Here is a 22,171-nt window from a genome sequence, read left to right on the forward strand (position 1 = left end):
GGAGGTGCAGGTCACTCAGATGGATAGCTGAAAGCGAAGCCCAGCAGGCAGCATTGAAAATGCTCAGGACATTGAGATGAGTGTGATGGGGGAAGGATCCTCATGCGTGGGTGAGTTCTTGCACTAGGCTCCAAAAGGCCCTGCCCCACACACACACACACACACAGACACACACTCATTTCTCCCTCCAGAATCACTCGTGCTGAACTGCTAGTGGTTGGGGGGTGAGGGATGGGAGATGCAGGGGGAAGACACCATTACGCATTATTCAGTGAAAGTGAATATATTTTCAGAATATGAAGTGACAAAATGTATTCACCTGTACAACCAACTCTGATCAGAATTTCTTAACTTTCCTAGGCTAACACTTCTAGGTGCTGCCCGCCTGTGTAATGGTTGACCTTTTTGCCTCTGATGACTTTGGCTTAGGTCCTCTGGAGAACTGGCGCCCCCCCACCTTGCTTTGGCTGCTCTCCTGTGGGCCAGCTGCTCCTTCTGCGGTGACAGAGGACAAGGTTGACGGGGTCACAAAGGGGACTTGGAGGGAGAGGACAGCCTATGAGATTCCTGAATGGATGACCCAGCAGTGTCCAGCTGCTGCTCCTCCTCCCTTCCTCCTTGAGGGAAAGGAGCACCTGGAGGGACATCGAGGTGCCCCATTTCCCTCTCGCGTTGCTACTGCAGGAAGTCACCCATGCCTACCGTGATGCGTGCATCTCCGCATTCTGCTGGACCAGAATCTCCCTGGTGTCCACCATTTTTCCCATTCAGGCCTCCATATGAGCACATATGGGCACCACTTCGTCAGAGAGCAGGCAGACGCACTCCTCCAACTTGCATGCCACTCTGTTGACGAATCCAACTGCCCTGCGTGATTTTTCCCTGCCTTCTGCTGACTCTCCACGATGAGTTGGAAGACTGAATCCAGAGGCTCGTCATCTGATGTGGACCTCACAGATGCCTCTTCCTCAGCAGTCCTCCAAGTGCCGGGGAGCTCGGCTAAACTTGCCTCCTCCTGCTGTGGGCACTTGTCCATTCGCTGACCACCAGATTGTGAACCCGAGGCTGCTCTAGATCTAGGTCCCACCGAGTTGCGTGTCTTTGCACTGGTGGAGGATGTGGGTAAGCGCTGTGATGGGTCTTCCAGGCTGGTTATTTCCAGCTCCTCAATGGAGGAGGTGTCCTCTTGACTGGAGGTGAGGACCTGGATGGAGCTGAGGGACTGACTGGCTGAGGGTGTCAGTCGCTTGGCAGAGCTCCCTGTGAACCAAAGTAGAGATAATTGTTGCATAGCAGCAGAGTCAAAAACCGGAGAGAGAGCACTCGCATTTGCAATGAGAGAGGGATGATGTGGTGCAGGATTCCTCGTGTAGGTACTCGCCGCAGACCTCATTGTCGCTGCAGACACAGTCCATGGTCCTCACCAGTGAGTGCAATGGCCCGCTCCTCAAAGTGAGTGAGGGGCCTAATGTGGGCCACTTTACGCCTGGTCTGGGATCTCTCCCTGCTGTTGTGAGCCAGTTTCTCCTGCATGAGAACAGATGGAGAGAGTATGAACAGGGCACATGGCATTGCGTGGAATGTTTGTGTGGTGAGCAGAGCCATGGACGGGATGAGGACGCGAGCTCCAGAGGATATGAGCCTGGTGGAGATGTGAGGGTATGGGTGACAGTTAGTGTTGTTGTCCCTTGAGGTGTGAGATCCCTGTGGATGTGTGATAGGTTTGTGAGTGTGTGAGTTGAGAGTGATGAGAAGAGTGACTTACCCTGACAGAACGGATGAGACTGTTCATCCTCTTTTGCAGGCCGTTGGCGCTGAGCACCACTGCCGCCACCTCCCATGCTGGATTGATGACCTTGCTTGCTGGCCTTTGTCCAGAGCAGGGGGGTAGAGGACATCACGGTGAGCCTCCAAAAGGCATTCCAGGAACGCAACACTAAATCGGGGGGCTGTAGTCTTCTTGTCTTTCAGGGCCATGTCTTCTGTGCAGTGGTCCTGGGCTGGAAGCACTGAGAGGTGTGTGCGTGGCTGCACTTTAAATATGGCGCCTGGCGTGATGAAGCGGCGAGGTGACAGCATGGTGGGTGAATGAGAGATCGCCTGCCATCGAAACATGTTTCCCAGGAATACATGATTAATGAGGCAGGTTTCAGATAATATGGTGTGAAAAGCTGCCATTGCGGCCAGTGGGTAAAACGTTTTTTTTCCCACCCGCTACCGCACTTAGTGCAAATCTGGGATGATTCCATCCATTATCACAATCTGACTCTCCATCCCCAGGATCTACTGTTTATCTCATGCAGTACACATGAGCCCAGCCGTCCAGTCTACAGCTGCTAGCATGTTATATCAGTACTGTGTCAAACAATTTGTGAAACACTGCATGCAACAGGAACAGCTTGAGTCATTGTTCACATCATGTACAGGAGAAAATATGCTGTGAGCGGATATCACTTCTGCTATGATTCTGCTTGCCACCTCAGATTCTGACTCTTAGTCATCTGGCATGATCTAATGCATACCCAGTTACTGGTTTGCAAATTTTGGAAAATCCTGGAGTTTTTAATGGTTTGAAAGTGGGGAGGCTGACTCTAAAGTACATCATTTGGGACTTTCTGATACCCCTGTCTCTATAACTTTCTAGTGTATGTCTTGTGGTGATTTTCACGTTGAAGAATACGATATTTGACAGCAGATTAGATGGTATAGTATGTAGGGCAAAATATATAATATATAAATATTCTTCGAAAGTTATAGAATAAAATCTATCTCTTTCCTGTTGTCTTTGTGTTGCTATGTTTCTCTCTCCCTTTGTTTCTCTCCTTTTCTGCATCACTTTATCTGTTCTGCTTTCTCTTTTTTTCTTCTCTTATGTTTTTCTCTTCCCCCTTTTCATATCAGTGTACAGAATTGCTGAGGGGCATAGGCACATTTTTCAGTTATCGAGGATATGGTCCATTGGTTGGACAGGTAAGGGAGTCACTAATTGCTGTAGGGAAGATTCTCCAATGGGAGTGAACTTTGGCCAGTATGGCAGTCTGGTTTTGAGGTAGCGTGTGGCACAAGCAGGACTGCTTTTGGGTTGCAGGGGTTTAATGATGGAGGTATCTTGATATAGTGACATTTGGGTGACAGGTGGTGTGTCAGGATGTCATAGGGTAGCAGTGGAAAGCCAAATAAAGGGATGGGTGAAGCACACATGCCACCCTGGAAAACTAATAGCTCTGAAAAAGTGGACAGAACCTCTGGCAAGTCATCAGTTCAAGGACAGTACCGACATGTGCGAACAAATAGTATTTGGGCTTTGTAAGTTAAATTGCAGCTATTCAGACTATTCGTTCATGTGGACTGAGGAAAAAAAAACATAACTACATGAAAGAATGAAATATGTAGATATTGGAAATCTCCAATAAAAATAATATGGTTGGTATTTTCAGCAGGTCAGGCAGCATCTCTGAGTCCTTAGAATGTGAAACAGGGTTAATATTTCAGTTCGACAACCAAGGGCAGAATTTTACGTTCCGTGGGCAGGCACATGCCTGACCCGAACGGGTGTAAAGTTGCCCGAGATGACGTCGGGTGAGCGTCCTGACATCATCGCGCACTTGTGCGATATTTCACTCGGCAAGCATGCGTGGCAGTTAGAAGAGCGCCCACCGACAATTGACTGGGCAATGAAGCCCATTAACAGTGCAATTGTCAGCAATTTTTTGTGGCCTGTCCAACCTTATGGTTGGCGGATGGGCCAATTGGCCAGGCGGCCAAGGGCGGGATGAAATCTCTGTTATGAAATAAAAAATTTTAAAAATCTGGGGACAGCATTTTTTACGAGGTATGCTTTCAGGTGCTTGATTGTGCTGTATGGGCATTTTTTTGCAGCTTTTTTGTGCTTTATTTTATTATTTGGAGTTCTGCAACTCCCTGAGGTAGCTGTCTGCCTTCAGGGAGCTCAGTGGAAGCACCCACCTGCACCTGCAGTGACGTTGTCGCCCACCCTCTTCTTGCCCCCACCCCGGCAGCACTGAACTTTTCAGCACACGTTTCACACTGGCTGGCCGTTAATTGGCCAGCTAGCGTGAAATCGTGGTCAGGGGCCGATCGCAGTCAGGAGCCCGTTCCCCGACCACTCCTGGGCCCACAGATCGCACGTGCCCGACGAGGTAAAAATTCAGGCCCAAGGGTTCTGACGATAGGTCATCAACCTGAAATATTGGGAATGGGGTCTATTTTGTGTGCAGATTGCATTATGTCAGTATGGGGTGGGTCTGATGGACCAGCTGGTATTTTCCTGCCCTTCATTGTATGTTCGTGCCTATATCTGATCTGACACACTGAAATCACTTGGATTGTGTTTGGATAAATTCCTTTGTACACTGTGACTTGTCATATTCATTTGACCTCTGATGTCATTTATGTAAATAAAGGTTTCGGAAGCAACCATTTTTACACACAGATGGATTATGATGTCAGAAGTGCGAAGCTGGGATTGAATGAATTTTGAAAGCTGTAAAACAGCAGAAGCGGAAAACAGCAGGGAATAATTAAAGCTTCAATCTACAAATTTTTATAGGACATCGAATGCTGGGTGAGTCATTATGGCTTTGACTATTCCAGTACTTGTTCCCATAGAGGTGTAGGGAGATTTGAGAGTGAATGCAAAATTCTTCGAGTTTCAATGGCTGAATTATGGGCGGAATCAGCCCAGATTTGCACTAAGTGCGGTAGCGGGCGGGTAAAACAATGTTTTACCCATCGGCCGCAATGGTGGGCTTTCACGCTGTATCATCCCAATCCTGCCACATTATTTATGCATTCCCAGGAAACATGCCGTTTCCATGGCAGGCGGGCTCTCATTTGCCCGCCCGCCATCACCTTGCCGCTTCATCACTCCAGGTGCCATATTTAAGTCCAGCCGGGTGCACACATCTCAGTGCTTCCAGACCACGACTACTCCAGGGAAGATGTCCATGAAAGGTAAGAAGACTGTAGCCCCCAGGTTTAGTGGCACATCCCTTAAGTGCCTTTTGGATGCCATGGAGTCCCGCCGGGATGTCCTCTAACCCCACTCTTTCTGCAGGATGGGCAGCGGTGTGACCAACCAGGCTTGGGAGGCGATGGCAGGGGTGGTCAGCGCCAATGCCTTTAAAAGAGGACAGCCACCTAGTGCCGCAAGGGGATGAATGATCCCCTCCGTTCCGCCAGGGTAAGTCACTCTTCTCATCACTCTCGACTCTCACACTCACAAACCCGTCACACATCCACAGTGCCCTCACTCACTGTCAGTTCAAGGGAATCACCATTCACTCTCTCACACTCACCATCATTGTCCTCATCCCATCCATGGGACCATTCACCACCCACACGTGCCAGGCATACTTATCATCTTGCCCGGCATACTTATCATCTGGCCTGGCAGGCATCCTGCTTACACTCTCTCCATCTCTATTCATGCAGGACAAGCTGGCACACAACAAAAGGGAGAGGTCGCAGACCAGTGGGGAAATGCCTGAAATCAAGGTTCTCACCAACTTTGAAAACAGAGCCATCCAGCTGGCCAGCGATGATCTGGATCGATCCTGTGCTGATGGCAAGGTCGGCGGTGCTGTACCAAGTGAGGATCCAACAATGCAACATACAACAGACAACCATGCTATGAGTGATGTGCCCTGTTTCACAGGCCCCTGCCATGCACTGATTATCTCTCCTTGCTTCCGCAGGCACATCTGGGAAACAGCCAACCGAGTCCATGACCCAGGGCCTCTAATCAAGCCCCGAAGAAATCTCTGAAGAGGTGTCTGGAGGCACCCTCGTTGAAGTACTGTCACAGTGCTCACCCACACCCTCCACCAACGCAGAGACATCTCTGGGGCCTAGCTTTAGAATAGCCTCGGGATAACAATCTGGTGAGCACATTGCACTGTCTGACCTGTAGCAGGCGGCAGCAGGGACTTCCCTAGTGTCCGGCACTCGGAGGACTGCTGGAGGCCAGAAATTTGCTGAGTCCCAGTCAGCCAATGAGCCTCTGGACATGTCACAGTTGCTGGAACTGCAAAGGAAACCTCAGGAACATCAGGAAGGGATGTCCACTGCACTTCTCAGATTGCAAGGCACGATAGAGGAGTCCGTCTGCCTTCATTCTGAGGTGATAGTGCCAGCATGCCAATGCACTGGGGCCAACACTGGTAGGATGGCGGCCACTTGGAGACCTTGGGTCCAGGACGTCGCTCCTGCATTGCTGCACGACTCAACTCCATCACTGATGCCATTGTTCGCCTCCAACAGTGTGTACACGAGAGGGGTGCAGGGCAGCTTGATCTCACTCCAGTTACACCTTCTCCTTAAGGAGTCAACCAAGGGCCCTCGGACACCCATAGGGAGGAGGATCACCAGGTGCAGACCCCGGGGCCATCCATCAAGGTGACTCGGGGAGCGTCTGGCCCATCTGAATCCCCTCTTCCTGTGACTTCAGCAACTCTAGCTCCACAGGCCGAGGAGGGTACCAATGCCACACAGCACGACCCTGAAGGCAGGCCGGGGCCCTCCAAGTCTTGACCCTCCGGAGGACTCCCGTCAAGGCATCAGTTGCAGTCAGCAGGCTACCTCCACCTCCGCTGTGGATGTCCGAGGAGCACCAAGACATAGCCACAGGGATAGGAAAGTTAAGAAGAGTTAATTGCACAGCCTGGGCATGGGTGTTAATCAATTGTACATACTGTTCACTATTGTCAATAAACTCCCGCGCGGCAGCCTCAGACTGCAGCAAAGCGACGGTATAGTGAGGCTCATGCTGCAACCCGCAACCTGCAGACCATTCGGATGTTGAATATGAGGTTCCGGTGCCTGGATCGGTCTGGTGGAGCCCTGCAGAGGGTGTCAAGCATCGTCATCGCCTGTTACAACCTGGCACTGCAAAGGGCGCAACAGGGAGATGAGCTGGTTGAGGAGGAGATGGAGGAGATGGGTAGCTCTTGTCCCCGAGGAGCCATCCCTGCAGCTTCTGTGGACCCTGGAAGACTTCAGGGATCTGTGACCGACTGAGGATGTAGGAGTCGTGCACACTCCCTGGAAACTGCACACCTGCAGGATGTTTCTGGTGGTCACATACCAGCTGCACATTCAGCAACTGGAAGCCCTTGCGGTTGATGTAGTTCACCATGTGTTGTGACAGAAATCCAAGTGCTATTTGAGTGCAGTCGCTCACACTCTGCACCTGTGGGAAACTCGAGATCTGGGTGAATCCAACCATTCTTGCATCCTGGCTGTCCTGGTCCCGGGCGAAATGCACAAAGTTGTGTGCCCTCACAAAGATGGCTTCCATGACCTCAAGGATGCATTTGTGGGTGGAGGCTTGTGACATCCAACAGAGGTCACCTGTGGAGCCCTGAAAGAAGTTACTGATGTAGAAATTGAGCGCGGCCATCACTTTCATGGTCACTGGCAGTAGATGCCATCCATGTCCTCGTGGCGCCAAATCCTGTAGTAGCGGGCAGATGTGACCGACCAGTTCCCTAGAAATGCGCAGTCTCCGGAAACACTGGTTCTCGGTCATCTGCAGGAATGATAGGCAGCATCTATAGGCCCTGGAAGACTTCAGGGATCTGTGACCTGGGTGTTGCTAGGCACCGACCAGCAACGGCTTGCTGTGGCTCTTCGACAGCATGTGCGGAAGCCCCAGCTGCTCCTCCTTCCAGAGGGTGCTGCTCCTCCCGCTGCACAGCCAAGAACCTCAGTTGTTCTCTCCTCTGTTGTTTTCGCCGTCTGTGGTCCATCAGACATATAGCTAGCTCACCAGCCTCCATGATCTTGATGTACTGCTCCTGCAGGATGAAAGAGAGAGACATATGGTTAGCATGGATGTGCTAAGAACCTGCCCTGGTTAAATATGAAGGCCCCTTAACGCTTCTCAGAGAGTGCTGCCCACCACTTGGATGGCCAGAGATTAGTGCGCTGCATGGCTGCCCGAAACCCCATCCACCTCCGCGCAACTCCACCTGACCGATTGGCGGCAGCTTTGCCCACTGGACTGCATACTTTGCTCTCAGCTCAGGCGCAGGCATTCTCCTAACCTGCACTGCAAAGGCTGCACTGTTAGCTTGAACCACTGGGGAGACTGGTCCAAACTGGAATGCAGACATTGCAAGGGGATGTGAGCACCTCCAGCGGTGACTGTTCCTTGGCCAGCTTTAGCAAGGAGATTGTACAATGTGTGCAGTTGTCCAACTGTTCTCCAGTCCACTGAAATGCTCATGACTTTGCAGTCTGTGCAGGCGGTGGGGGGGTGGGTGAGAGTGGGGGTGTGAGAAAAGCTTTGGAGCATTTGGTGACACTTTGATGCCTCTGCATTGCTTGAGTAGGCAGATAAGATAGAAGCCTGATTCCAATCATATCAATGTGGCTGCGCCTGAACTGTCTCAGCTGCAGAGGAACGGTCACTTTATACAGGTTTGCCTAATGTGAAGCCACTTCCCTTGCCCATCCAACCCTCCACACCGAGTGCTTGTGTGCTATATTCAGTGGCAGGGCTGCCCTTGCACCCCCCACCCACCCCCGCCCCGCCACGTCACCTTAACAGTAAGGCAGCCCTTGCATCCCCCACCCTCACCACCAATGCTCAAGCTTGAAATCCAACAGGCGACCCTGGCGAGCGCTGCACATCATTGCTTTGTACGCACCTCCAAGTTCCTCTCAAAGTGCAGCCCGCCAAGTGCACGTCTTTTATATGCTGTTGTGAACGATGTCGGCGTGGATGGATGATCCAGCGGTGCGGGGGCAATTCTGGCGTGCTGGCCTCATCTGATATGCAGATGTATTATAAAGAGGTTCCCGTGCCCAATGGCAGGAAATGCGGCCTGTTGTCGACGGGTTGAGCGGACATTCGCGAACTGGTTTCACGTCATCCTGAAATCGATGATGCCATATTGTCTGCTCATGCCACCGAACACACCCGAAACTGGCGGGCACGGAAAATCCCGGCCTGAGATTGCCACAGAGTTGAACCTGAAGAAACCTGAACAAATGAGAATAGCACTCCTGTTATCAGTTCTAGGGAAATGGTGCCAAAAGCATATTGCACCCTAGACCTCATTGAGGAGCAGAAAAGCCAGACGCTTAAATTTTGGAGGCCTTGAAGGCCCAGTTTGAACCCTTTACTAATGTCATTTATGAACGCAATGTGTTTAACACTAGAGCTAAGGAAGAGAGGGAGAATATTGATCAGTATGTGACTGCACTGAGGCATCTAACTGAATCTTGTGAGTTTGGCAACTGAAGGATGATCTCGTCCGAGATAGGATTATCTTCGGAACACGGGATCTGCTGTGAGAATACGTGTGCTGAGAGAAGAGAAACTGACTCTCAAGAAAATTATTGCCATGTGCAGAGGTTCTGAGGTTGCTATCATCAACTGAAGAGTATTGATGGGAGAACTGACAAGGCTTTGTACTATGCTGAGGTAGTCACAGCCTTCCAAGCACAAGTCAATGGAGAAAAGGAAGAACAACTTCCTGAAGGGTCAGCAGTAAGATTTGTTTTTATTCGTTCATGGGATGTGGGCAATACTGGAAAGGCCAGCATTTATTGCCCACCCATAATTGCCCTTGAGAAGGTGGTGTTGAGCTATCTTCTTGATCTGCTGCAGTCCATGTGGGCAGTCAGCCCGCAGCTCCATCAGTTTGCTCAGTACTTCCCTAATGACTGTAATTTCACCAAGTTGTTCTCTCCCCTCCACTTCCTGATTTATTAATGGAATGTTTTTTGTATCCTCTATAGTGAAGACAGAAGCAAAATATTTGTTCATTTCATCTGCCATTTCCTTATTATCTACTATTAACTCCCCATCCTCCCGGTGTGGTGTAGGTACACCTACAGTGCTGTTAGGGAGGGAGTTCCAGGATTTTGACCCAGTGACAGTGAAGGAATGGCGATACATTTCCAAATCAGGGTGGTGTGTGGCTTGGAGGAGAACTTCAGGGCGGTGGTGTTCCCATGTGTCTGCTGCCCTTGTCCTTCTAGAAGGTAATGATCATTGGTTTGGAAGGTGCTGTCTAAGGAGGCTTGGTGATTTCCTGCAATGCATCTTGTAGATGGTACACACTGCTACTACTGTGCAGGTGGTGGAGGGAGTGAACGTTTGTGGATGGGGTTCCAATCAAGCGGACTGCTTTGTCCTGGATGGTGTCAAGCTTCTTGAGTGTTGTGGGAGCTGCACTCATCCAGACAAGTGGGGAGTATTCCAACACACTCCTAACTTGTGCCTTGTAGATGGTGGACAGCCTTTGTGGAGTCAGGAGGTGAGTTACTCGCCACAGAATTCCTAGCCTCTGACCTGCTCTTGTAGCCTATTTATATTTATACTCATATGCCTAGTCCAGTTCAGTTTCTGGTCACTGGTAGACCTAGGAAGTTGGTAGTGGGGGATTCAGTGATGGTAATGTCATTGAATCTCAAAGGGCGATTGTTAGATTCTTTCTTGTTGGAAATGGTCATTCACGCCACCTGAGTGTCAGGCGATGTTACATGCCGCTTGTCAGCCCAGGTCCGGATATTGTCCAGGTCTTGCCATATTTGGACATGGACTGCTTCAGTATCTGAGGAGTCGCGAATGGTGCTGAATATACAAACATAAGAAATAGCAACAAAAGTAGGCCATTTAGCTGCTTGAGCCTGCTCTGCCATTTAATTCATGGCTGATCTGTTTGTATTGAGCCCTACATTCCCATCTACCCCTGTAAACCTTTGATTCCCTTTCCTAACAAGAATCTATCTACCTCTGCCTTAAAAATATTCAGTGACCACTCTTCCACTGCCTTCTTAGGCAGAGAGTTCCAAAGTCACAAAACCCTCTGAGAGAAAAAAATTCTCCTCAGTTCTGTCGTATAAGAGCAACCCCTAATTTTAAAACAGTGTCCCATATTTCCGGGCTCAGCCACAAGAGGAAACATCCTTTCCACGTCCACTTGTCAAGGTCATTCAGGGTCTTAGGTACTTCAATCGAATCATCCTTCACTCTTCTAAACAAGCCCAATCTGTCCAACCTATCCTCACAAGACAACCCACTCATTCTAGGCATTGATCTAGTAATCCTCCTCTGAACTGCCTCCAATGCATTTACAACATAAACAACCATACTTTTATGTTCAATTCCTCATGAATTAAAGGGTAGCATTCCATTAGCCTTCTTGATTACATGCTGCACCTACATACTAACTTTTTGCAACTCATGCATGAGAACATCTAGATATCTCTGCACCTCGGAATTCTGCAGTCATTTTTCATTTAAGTAATCCTCTGCTTTTTTTATTCTTCCTGCCAAAGTGAACAGTACACTCCATCTGCCAGATTTTTGCCCACTCACTCAACCTATCTATATCTGTCTGCAAACTCCTTATGTCTTCTTCACAACATACCTTCCTACCAGTCTTTGTGTAGTCTGCAAACTTAGCTACCAATCAAACGCCCCTCTCGTCTAAGTCATTGTTGTAAATTGTAAAATGTTGAGGTCCAAGCATAGATTCCTGCGGGACTTCACTTGTCATATCCTGCCAATCAAAGACCCATTTATGCATACTCTGTTTTCTGCCAGCCAGCTAATTTCTATCCAGGCAAATATGGTACCTCCTACAGCATAAGCTTTTATTTTTCACAGTAACCTTTGAAGTGGCACCTTATCAAATGCCTTCCGGAAATCCAAATACAGTATGTCTACAGGCTCCCCTTTATCCACAGCACATGCTACTCCTTGAAAGAACTCTAATAAATTGGTTAAACATAATTTCCCTTTCACAAAACCATGCTGACTCTTCCTGCTTACATTGTGCTGTTATAAGTGCCCAGCTGGAACTTCTTTAATGATCGATTTTAACACCTTCCCCACAACGGACGTCAAGCTAACTGGCCTATAGTTTCCTGTTTTCTGCCTCCCTCCCTTCTTGAATAGAGGGGCTATATTTGCTACTTTCCAGTCTGATAGAACTTTTCCAGAATCTAGGCAATGTTGGAAAATTAACACCAACGCATCTACTACCTCATTAACCACCTCTTTTCAGACCTGAGGATGAAGCCCATCTGGACCCGGAGACTTGTCAGCCGGCAGCCCCATCAGTTTGCTCAGTACCGTTTCCCTCGTGATTGTAATTTCACCAAGCTCCTCTCTCCTCTCCACCTCCTGATTTACAGCTATTACTGGAATGTTTTTTGTATCCTGTATAATAAAGACAGAAGCAAAATATTTGTTCATTTCATCTTCCATTTACTTATTATTTACTATTAACTCTCCAGAGGACCAACACTCACTTTACCTATTCTTTTCCTGTTTAAATACCTGTAAAAACACTTGCCATCTATTTTTACATTTCTAGTTAGCTTCCTCTCATACTCTAATTTCTTTCTCCTGATTAATCCTTTAGTTATTCTCTGGTGTTCTGTATATTCTGACCAAACATCTGACCTGCCACTCATCATTGCGCAGTTATATACTTTTTCCTTAAGTTTGATGCTTTCCCCAACTTCTTTAGTGAACCACAGATGGTGGGTCCTCCGTTTAGAATTTTTCTTTAAAGTAGGAATATACTTATTCTGAAATACTCCCTTAAATGTCTGCCACTGCTTTTCTATTGATCTATTCCCTAGACTAATGTCCCAGTTAACTTCAGCTAGCTCAGCTTTCATGCCCACATGGTTGCCTTATTTAAGTTTAAAATACTTGTCTTAGACCCACTCTTCTCCCTTTCATACGGGATGTAAAATTCAATCTTATATAGGCGCTGCTACCTAGGGGGTGACTTTAACCTGAGATCATTAATTAATCCTGTCACATTACACAATACTAAGTCTAATATAACTTGCTCTCTGGCTGGTTCCAGAAAATGCTGCTCCAGGAAACACTCTCGAAAGCATTCTATGAACTCCTCATCCAGGCTACTACTGTCAATCTGATTTTTCCAGTTTATATGTAAATGAAAGTTACCCATAATTATTGCCATCCCTTTATCACGAGCACCCAATATTTCTTCTTGTATACCTTGTCCTACATTGTTACTGTTACCTGCCCTGTAGACCACTCCCACTTCTTTCCCCTACAATTCATCTCCACCCAACCCAATTCCACATCCTGATCTCCTGAACAAAGGTCATATCTAACTGTTGCACAAATGCCATCCTCGATTAACAGTGCTACCCCTCCGCCTTTACCCAGCTTCCTATTCTTCTTGAAAATCATATACCCCTCAACATTCAGAACCCAATCTTTGTCATCCTGCAGCCATGTCTCCATAATGGCTAAGATCATATTTATTAACTTCAATGTGCGCTATCAATTCATTTACTTTGTTATGAATGCTACATTCATTCAGATACAGAGCCTTTAGTTTTGTCTTTTTGTTATCTTTGTAACACCTAGTCTTGATTCTTGGTGCATTTAGGTTTATTCGCTCTGTCCCTTCCTGCCATTCTCCGACTCTCGTTTCCCGTATTACTATGTTCCTCTCTTACCTTGTCTCTACTCTTTGATATACATATTTCCACATTTGATCCCTTGCCCCCACTATTTAGTTTAAAACCCTTTCTACTTCCCTAGTTATGAAGTTCGCTAGAACATTGGTCCCAGCATGGTTCAGGTGTTAGACCATCCCAAAGGTACAGCCCCCACTTTCCCCAGTACTGGTGCCAGTGCCCCACAAGCCAGAACCCACTTCTCCCACACCAGTTATTTGAGCCACATGTTCATCTCTTTGGTTATATGTGCCCTATACCAATTTGCATGCGGCTCAGGGAATAATCCAGCGATTATGGACCTTTGAGGTTCTACTTTTTAATTTAGGACCATAATATGATAGAATTCTTCATCAAGATGGAGAGTGACGTAGTTGATTCTGAGACTAGGGTCCTGAATCTTAATAAAGGAAACTACGATGGTATGAGACGCGAGTTGGCAATGATGGATTGGGAAACACTACTTAAAGGGATGACGGTGGATAGGCAATGGCAAACATTCAAAGAGCGCATGGGTGAACTGCAACAATTGTTTATTCCTGTCTGGCGCAAAGGTAAAATAGGAAAGGTGGTCAAACCATGGCTTACAAGGGAAATTAGAGATAGTATTAGATCCAAGAGGCATACAAATTGGCCAGAAAAAACAACAGACCTGAGGATTGGGAGCACTTTGGAATTCAGCAAAGGAGGACCAAGAGATTGATTAAGAAGGGGAAAATAGAGTACAAGAGTAAGCTTGTGGGGAACATAAAAACTGACTGTAAACGTTTCTATAGGTATGTGAAGAGAAAAAGATTGGTGAAGACAAATGTAGGTCCCTTACAGTCAGAAACAGCGAATTTATAATGGAGAACAAAGAAATGGCTGACCAACTAAATACATACTTTGGTTCTGTCTTCATAAAGGAGGACACAAATGACATACCAGAAATGTTGGGGAACACAGGGTTTAGTGAGAGGGAGGAACTGAAAGAAATCAGCATTAGTAGGGAAATGGTGTTGGAGAAATTGATGGGATTGAAGGCCGATAAATCCCCAGGGCCTGATAATCTACATCCCAGAGTACTTAAGGAAGTGCCCTAGAAATAGTGGATGCATTGGTGGTCTTCTTCCGAGATTCTATAGACTCTGGAACAGTTCGTACAGATTGGAGGGTAGCTAATGTAACCCCACTATTTAAAAAGGGAGGTAGAGAGAAAATGGGGAATTATAGACCAGTCAGCCTAACGTCGGTAATGGGGAAAATTCTAGAGTCCATTACAAAAGATTTAATAGCTGAGCACTTGGAAAACAGTGGCAGAATCGGACAGTGTCAGCATGGATTTACGAAAGGGAAATCATGCTTAACAAATCTACTGGAATTTTTCGAAGATGTAACTATTAGAGTTGATGAGGGGGAGCCAGTGGAAGTGGTTTATTTGGACTTTCAGAAGGCTTTCGACAAAGTCCCACATAAGAGATTAGTGTGTAAAATTAAAGCGCATGGGATTGGGAGTAGTGTATTGAGATGGATAGAAAACTGGTTGGCAGACAGGAAACAAAGAGTAGGAATAAACGGGTCTTTTTCCGAATGGCAGGCAGTGACTAGTGGGGTACCGCAGGGATCGGTGCTGGGACCCCAGCTATTCACAATATGTATTAATGATTTAGATGAGGGAACTAAATGTAATATCTCCAAATTTGCAGATGACACAAAGCTGGGTGGGAGGGTGAGCTGTGAGGAGGATGCGCTGTGAGGAGGATGCAGAGATGCTTCAGTGTGATTTGGACAAGCTGAGTGAGTGGGCAAATGTATGGCAGATGCAGTATAATATAGATAAATGTGAGGTTATCCACTTTGGTAGCAAAAACAGGAAGGCAGATTATTATCTGAATGGCTATAAATTGAGAGGGGAATGTGCAACGAGACCTGGGTGTCCTCGTACACCAGTCGCTGAAGGTAAGCATGCAGGTGCAGCAGGCGGTAAAGGCAAATGGTATGTTGGCCTTCATAGTGAGAGGATTCGAGTACAGGAGCAGGGATGCCTTGCTGCAGTTATACAGGGCCTAGGTGAGACCACACTTGGAATATTGTGTGCAGTTTTGGTCTCCTTATCTGAGGATGTTCTTGCTATAGAGGGAGTGCAGCAAAGGTTTACCAGACTGATTCCTGGGATAGCGGGACTGACAGATGAGGAGAGATTGAGTCGGTTACAGAATCACACAGTGCAGAAGAGGCCTTTCGGCTAGGATTATATTTGCTGGAGTTCAGAAGAATGAGGGGGAGAATCTCATAGAAACCTATAAAATTGTAACAGGACTAGACAGGGTAGGTGCAGGAAGGATGTTCCCGATGGTGGGGGAGTCCAGAACTAGGGGTCACAGTCTGAGGATACGGGGTAGACCATTTAGGACTGAGATGAGGAGAAATTTCTTCACCCAAAGTGGTGAGCCTGTGGAATTCACTACCACAGAAAGTAGTTGAGGCCAAAACATTGTATGTTTTCAAGAAGGAGTTAGATATAGCTCTTGGGGCGAAAGGGATCAAAGGATATGGGGAGAAAGCGGGAGCAGGCTATTGAGTTGTATGATCAGCCATGATCATAATGAATGGTGGCGCAGACTCGAAGGGCCGAATGGCCTATTCCTGCTCTTATTTCTATGTTTCTACGATACGCAGATGGATTACAGAGGTTCCTGGCGTCTGATGGCGGGCTGAGCGGACAATTACAAGCTGGTTTCACGATGTCGTGAAACTGATTTTTGGCCTGCTCGCTATATTGTCTGGTAACACCACCAAACATGCCAGACGGCACGGAAAATTCTACCCTATGTGTGCAATGTGTGTGTGTGCAGACAATAGACTAGAAAGAACAATTTTTTGTTCATATGTGCTAATTTTCTTCATGGCCCATGCATGTTGAGTAACTTAAGTTGCAAATGGCAGGCATGCAATTCTTGTTATGAAAAGGGGAATTTTTGGATAAATGCCTTAACAAGTGACCTGTCACACTCAAGATGAAACCAAAGGTCATATATGTAAATAAAGGTTTTGGGCAGTAGCCATTTTTTACGTACCAGATGGAACAGTTTTGTTTTGTTCCCTTTTCAAATAAACAACATCCAAACACTTGGAGACACGCTGAGATATACAGACAATCAATGGATCACATTGTTGGAAGAGGAAAAAATGTGAAATAAATGTTCTGAATCACTGATCCAGTACCTCAAATTTTTTTTTAAAATCATAATAATTGCCTTACTTTTATTTGTAATTTAGAAATCACCTCCAAACTTTTTAATATTCCACAGAACTCGTTTGGAAAAATGCTGCACACCAACTCTTTACACGCCCTGTATCCTAAATGGGATCTATAAAGTTTCACTCGTGTGGAGAGAGTGTAAAATTATTTTTTAAAATGCACCTATTTGTAAGGGTTCCTCTGTCATAAATAAACAAAATTTCTCGTGCTCGAGTAGATGTCTGGTCAGTCTCACTCTTTTCAATGAAATCCCGGTCCTTCCAGTTCACGGAGGTGCTCAGCTCTGTTGACAGTTTGACTGCGGGAAGCTGCGACTATTTGAATTTCACGAATGTTCAGCCCAGGCTCCGGGGCGGAGGGAGGAACCTTTGTCCTGGTTCATGTGCAGCGGCGGAGCAGAGAGGGAGGGCGCAGGCTTTCTCTTGGAGACGGAGCGGTTGCTATGATGGAGCCTGAGGCCCCGCTGAGAGTGTTGGAGCTGTACAGCGGCATCGGGGGCATGCACTACGCGCTGAAAGGTAAAGCAACAAGGAAGAAAAGATGGAGAGTCATGTCTCAAGAGCGGAGCTCCATAAACAAGGGGCAAAACAATGTGCTGGGTCAGGTCTCCTTTCAAACACCTTATCAGTTCACAAACTAAGTTGTTCCTCTTCCACCCCCCTACCCCCTCCCCCTCCCCTTCCCTAGTCCCACTCCTGGGGTTTTGGGCGTCTCTGTCTTCTCTCACTGTGTACATGTCAATGTGGTTGGCGTCCTTTCCGAGGAAGTTGACAAGGCCCTGGAAGAGAAGCCACCTGGAATACCAGAAAGGGACCAGCTTGGACTAAGTGACAATCTTGTAATTCACACAGAAACTACAGTTGTAGAAGAATCCTGACACAGGAACATAGGTAGCTATCAACTGAAGCCAACGGACAGTTGATTTTTTTTTAAAAAATTCATTCACGGGATGTGGCTTCGCTGGCTGGGCCAGCATTTATTGCCCATCCCTAGTTGCCCTTGAGAAGGTGGTGGTGAGCTGCCTACTTGAACCGCTGCAGTCCATGTGGTGTAGGTACACCCATAGTGCTGTTAGAGTGTTCCAGGCAGTTGGTGAGGATGAGATCAAGTATGTTTTTCCCCCACCACCTGCCTCAGACCGAGTCTAGTAGCTATGTCAGTCATTTAGGACTTGGACAGCTCGGTCAGTAGTGGTGCTACCAGGTCACTCTTGGTGATGGACATTGAAGTTCCCCCAACCAGAGTACATTCTGTACCTCAGTGCTTCCTCCAAGTGGTGTTCAGCATGCAGGAGTACTGATTCATCAGCTGAGGGAGGGCGGTACGTGGTAATCAGCAGGAGGTTTCCTTGCCGATATTTGACTTGATGCCATGAGACTTCATGGGAGTCCAGAGTCGATGTTGATGACTCCCAGAGCAACTCCCTCCCGACTGTATACCACTGTGTCACCACCTCTGCTGGGCTTGTCCTGCTGGTGGGAGAGGACATACCCAGGGATGATGATGGTGGTGTCTGGGAGGTGTGTAGAGTTTAAACAAGGCACTGAGGAAAGGGTTGAGCTTGAAGGGATGCTCAAGGGGTCAGGACCAGGCCCTGAGGTGGTCGTCAACATGGCAGTAAATGACAGAGGGAGAATTGATATCGGGGTTTTAAAGTCAGCCTTATCCCAAACCTCAACTATAGGCAATGCAAAGTTGCGTCCTCTGGTAAACCTCTAGTTTGAAAAGGAGAAATAAAATTAAGGATGCAAATATATGGCTGGTGATCTGGTATAAAAGCAACATTGCCACTTTCATAATTGACTAAGGGAATTATCAGAATAATAATAAAGGGTGATTTGCAGCACCTCAATCAAATAGGAACATTGAGACAATTACACCTATGTTTGCATCGATTTGCAGAAGGCATCTGATTATTTCTTGTGCAGAACCTTATCGAAAAGCAAAACACACAGAATTGAAGGTAATCATGTGATATATTGTGGGGTGTTTTGCTTGTGTTGTTGGGAGGGCTTTAAATGAACTCTGCAGGGGTGTGGGAACCAAGAAAAAAATATGAGGGGAATACCAGGGTGCACAAAATTCTGGGAGGGACAAATAGCACTGTTATAGAGAATAGTAAGTTAATAGGTAAAGTTGGGTCAAGGGAAAAAGTAACAAAATCTAAATCAGTGTTACTATGCATGTATGTGAATGCATAGAGTATAGTAAATAAGATTGGGTAGTTACAGGCACAGATTGCCATGTGGAAATATGATGTTGTAGTGATAACAGAAACCTGGCTCAAGAAAGGGCAGAACTGTGTGTTAAATATTCCTGGGTACAATATTCAGAAGAGATAGGAAAGGAGGGGTGGCAGTAGTGGTTAAGGAGAGCATTGCAGTGCTGGAGAAAGAGGATGTCCCAGAGGGTTCAAGGACAGAATGAATTTGGCTAGAGCTAAGGACCAAAGAGGGTGCAATTACATTGCTCGGTGTAGTCTATAGACTGCCAACTAGTGAGAAGGATGTAGAAGAATAAATTTGCAGGAAAATTAGAGCGATGCAAGCATTATAGAGTTATGATGGGTGACTTTAATTACCCGATTGTAGGCTGGGACAGTGGTAGTGTAAAGGGCGGAGAGGGGCAAAAGTTCCTAGGTGCGTTCAGGAGAATTTTCTACAGCAGTATGTGTCCAATCCAACAAAAAAAGACGCACTGTTGGTCCTAGTTCTTGGAAATGTGGCGGGCCAAGTAGATCAAGTGTCAGTGGGGGAACATTTAGGAGACAGTGATCATTGTATTGTACGTTTTAGGATGATGATAGAAAAGGACAATAGGCAATCCAGAGTAAAAATAATTAACTGGACAAGAGCCGACTTCGATGGGGCAAGAACGGAGCTGGGCCAGGTAGACTGGAACGAAAGATTGGCAGGAAAAACTGTAGCTGAACAATGGACTATCTTCAGAAAAGAATTGGTTCAGGCACAGTCAAGGTTTATTCCATCGAAAGGGAAAGGTAGGGCAAACAAATCCAGAGCTCCCTGGGTGAAAAAGGAGATTGAAATTAAGATAAAGAAAAAGTGCGCTTATGACAGGTATCAGGTAGAAAATACGATTGAGAACCAAGAGGGATAAAGATGGTTCAGAGGGGAGGTGAAAAAGCATATTAGAGAAGCGAAGAGGGATCATGGGAAAAGACTGGCAGCCAACAAAAAGGGGAATCCCAATGTCTTCTATAGGCATATAAATAGTAAAAAAGGCGGTAAAAGGAGTAGGGCCGATTAGGGACCTAAAAGTGAATTTGCACATGGATGAAGGGGCCATGGCTGAGGTATTAAATGAATACTTTGCCAAGGAGGTAGATGGTACCCAGGCCATGATGACAGATGAGGAAACTCTGTCACTAGAAGGGTTCAAAATTGATAAGGAGGAAGTGTTGAATAGACTGTCGGTATTTAAAGTTGACAAGGCACCGGGACCAGAGGGGATGCATCCAAGGATATTGAAGGAAGTGAGAGTAGAAATAGGATAGTCAAGGAAAGTCATAGATAGTCAAAACAGGGATATTCAGCATGGATTTGTTAAGGGATGGTTGACAAATTTGATCGAATTTTTTTGAGGTAACCAGGAGTGTTGATGAGAGTAATGCATTTGATGTGGTCTACATGGACTTTAGCAAAGCTTTTGATAAGGTCCCTCATGGCAGACTGGTCAAGAAAGCAAGAGCCCATGGGATCCAAGGCAAAGTGGCACATTGGATCCAAAATTGGCTGAGAGGCAGGAAGCAGAGGGTGATGGTAGAGGGATGTTTCTGTGGCTGGAAGTCTGTTTCCAGTGGGGTTCCTCATGGCCCGGTGTTGGGACCCTTGCTGTTTGTGGTTGTACATAAATGATTTGGACTTAAATATAGGGGGTATGATCAAGAAGTTCGTGGATGACATGAAAATTGGAAGGGTGGTAAATAGTGAGGAGGATAGCCGTAAACTGTAGGAGGATATCAATGGATTGGTCAGGTGGGCAGAGCAGTGGCAAAGGGAATTCAATCCAGAAAAAAGTGTGAGGTAATGCACTTGGGGAGGGCTAACAAGACAAGGGCTTACATTATGAATGGTAGGACCCTGAGAAGTACTGAAGATCAGAGGGACCTTGGTGTGCATATTTACAGATCCCTGCAGTAACAGGGCAGGTAGATAAGGTGGTTAAGAAGGCATATGGGATTCCTGCCTTTATTAGCTGAGGCATAGAATACAAGAGCAGGGAGGTTATGCTGGAACTGTATAAAACAATGGTTAGGCCTCAACTGGAGTACTGCGTGCAGTTCTGGTCACCACATTTATAGTAAGGATGTGATTTCACTGGAGAGGGCGCAGAGAAGATTTACCAGGATGCTGCCTGTACCAGAGGATCTGAGCAATGAGGATAGGCTGGGGTTGTTTTCCTTGGAGCAGCGAAGGTTGAGAGGGTACCTTATAGAAGTGTGTAAGATTATGAGGGGCATAGATAGGGTGGATAGGAAGGCACTTTTTCCATTAGTAGAGGGATCAATAACCAGGGGGCATAGATTTAAGAGGTAGGCTAAGAGGGGAGTTGAGAAACTTTTTCACCCAGAGCCTGGTGGGAGTTTGGAACTCACTGATTGAAAGAGTGGTTGAGTCAGAAACCCTTGTAATATTTAAAAAGTATTTAGATATTCACTTGTTTTTTCACAGCTTCCAGGGCTATGGGTCAGGCGCTGGAAAATGGGATTACAGTAGTCAGATCTTTGTTGACTGGTGTGGACATGATGGGCCGAATGGCCTCCTTTTGTGCTGTAAATGTCTGAGTCTATAAATTGCAGGGGCACTGGCCATAATCTGTGAGTCTTCTCTTGACTCAGGGGTGGTGCCAGAGAACTGGAAAATTGCAAAATTACCCCCTTGTTCAAAAAAAGGTTGTAAGGATAAGCCCAGCAATTATAGACCAGTCAGTTTAACTTCAGAGGTGGGCAAGATTCTAGAAACAATTATTCGGGATAGAATTAGTATTCACGTGGAAAACATGGGCTGATATGGAAGAGCCAGCATGGATTTCTAAAGAGGAAGTCATGTTTAACTAACTTGGAGTTTCTTGAAGAGGTAACAGAAAAGGTCGATGAGGGCAATGCTGTTGATGTGGTGTACATGGACTTTCAAAAGGCATTTTATACAATGCCACACAACAGACTTGAGAAAAGTTATTGCTCATGGAATAAAAGGGACAGTAGCAAGGTGGATACAAAATTGGCTGAAAAATAGGAAGCAGAGAATAATGGGCAATGTATATTTTTCAGGCTGGAGGAAGGTTTGTAGTGGAGTTCCCAAGGGTCAGCATTGTCACCCCGGAGAAGTGTGAGGTGATGAATTTTGGTAGGAAGAATATGGACAGACAATATAAAATAAGGGGTGAAATTTTGAAGTGGTGCAGGAGCAGAAAGGCTTGGGT

The 22,171-nt window shown here is 46.6% G+C and overlaps 1 protein-coding gene across 5 annotated transcripts in view; it reads left to right on the plus strand.

The window, feature by feature from the left end:
• Positions 1-22,171, plus strand: part of trdmt1 (tRNA aspartic acid methyltransferase 1) — a 110,446-nt gene that overhangs the window by 4,048 nt on the left and 84,227 nt on the right. The window contains exon 1 of one of the 5 annotated variants that reach the window (XM_078538406.1): positions 17,046-17,247. The exons of 1 other annotated variant lie outside the window; for it this stretch is intronic. In XM_078538406.1, the coding sequence (XP_078394532.1) occupies positions 17,061-17,247 (187 nt within the window). In that variant the 5' untranslated portion in view covers positions 17,046-17,060. Of the gene's footprint in view, positions 1-17,045; positions 17,248-22,171 lie in introns of those variants that run through there. 3 more of the 5 variants (XR_013576155.1, XR_013576154.1, XM_078538407.1) reach the window with 3 other exon arrangements.

This window comes from Cetorhinus maximus, chromosome 3 (assembly GCF_964194155.1).
Source record: "Cetorhinus maximus chromosome 3, sCetMax3.hap1.1, whole genome shotgun sequence".
In the NCBI taxonomy this organism is placed as follows: domain Eukaryota; kingdom Metazoa; phylum Chordata; class Chondrichthyes; order Lamniformes; family Cetorhinidae; genus Cetorhinus; species Cetorhinus maximus.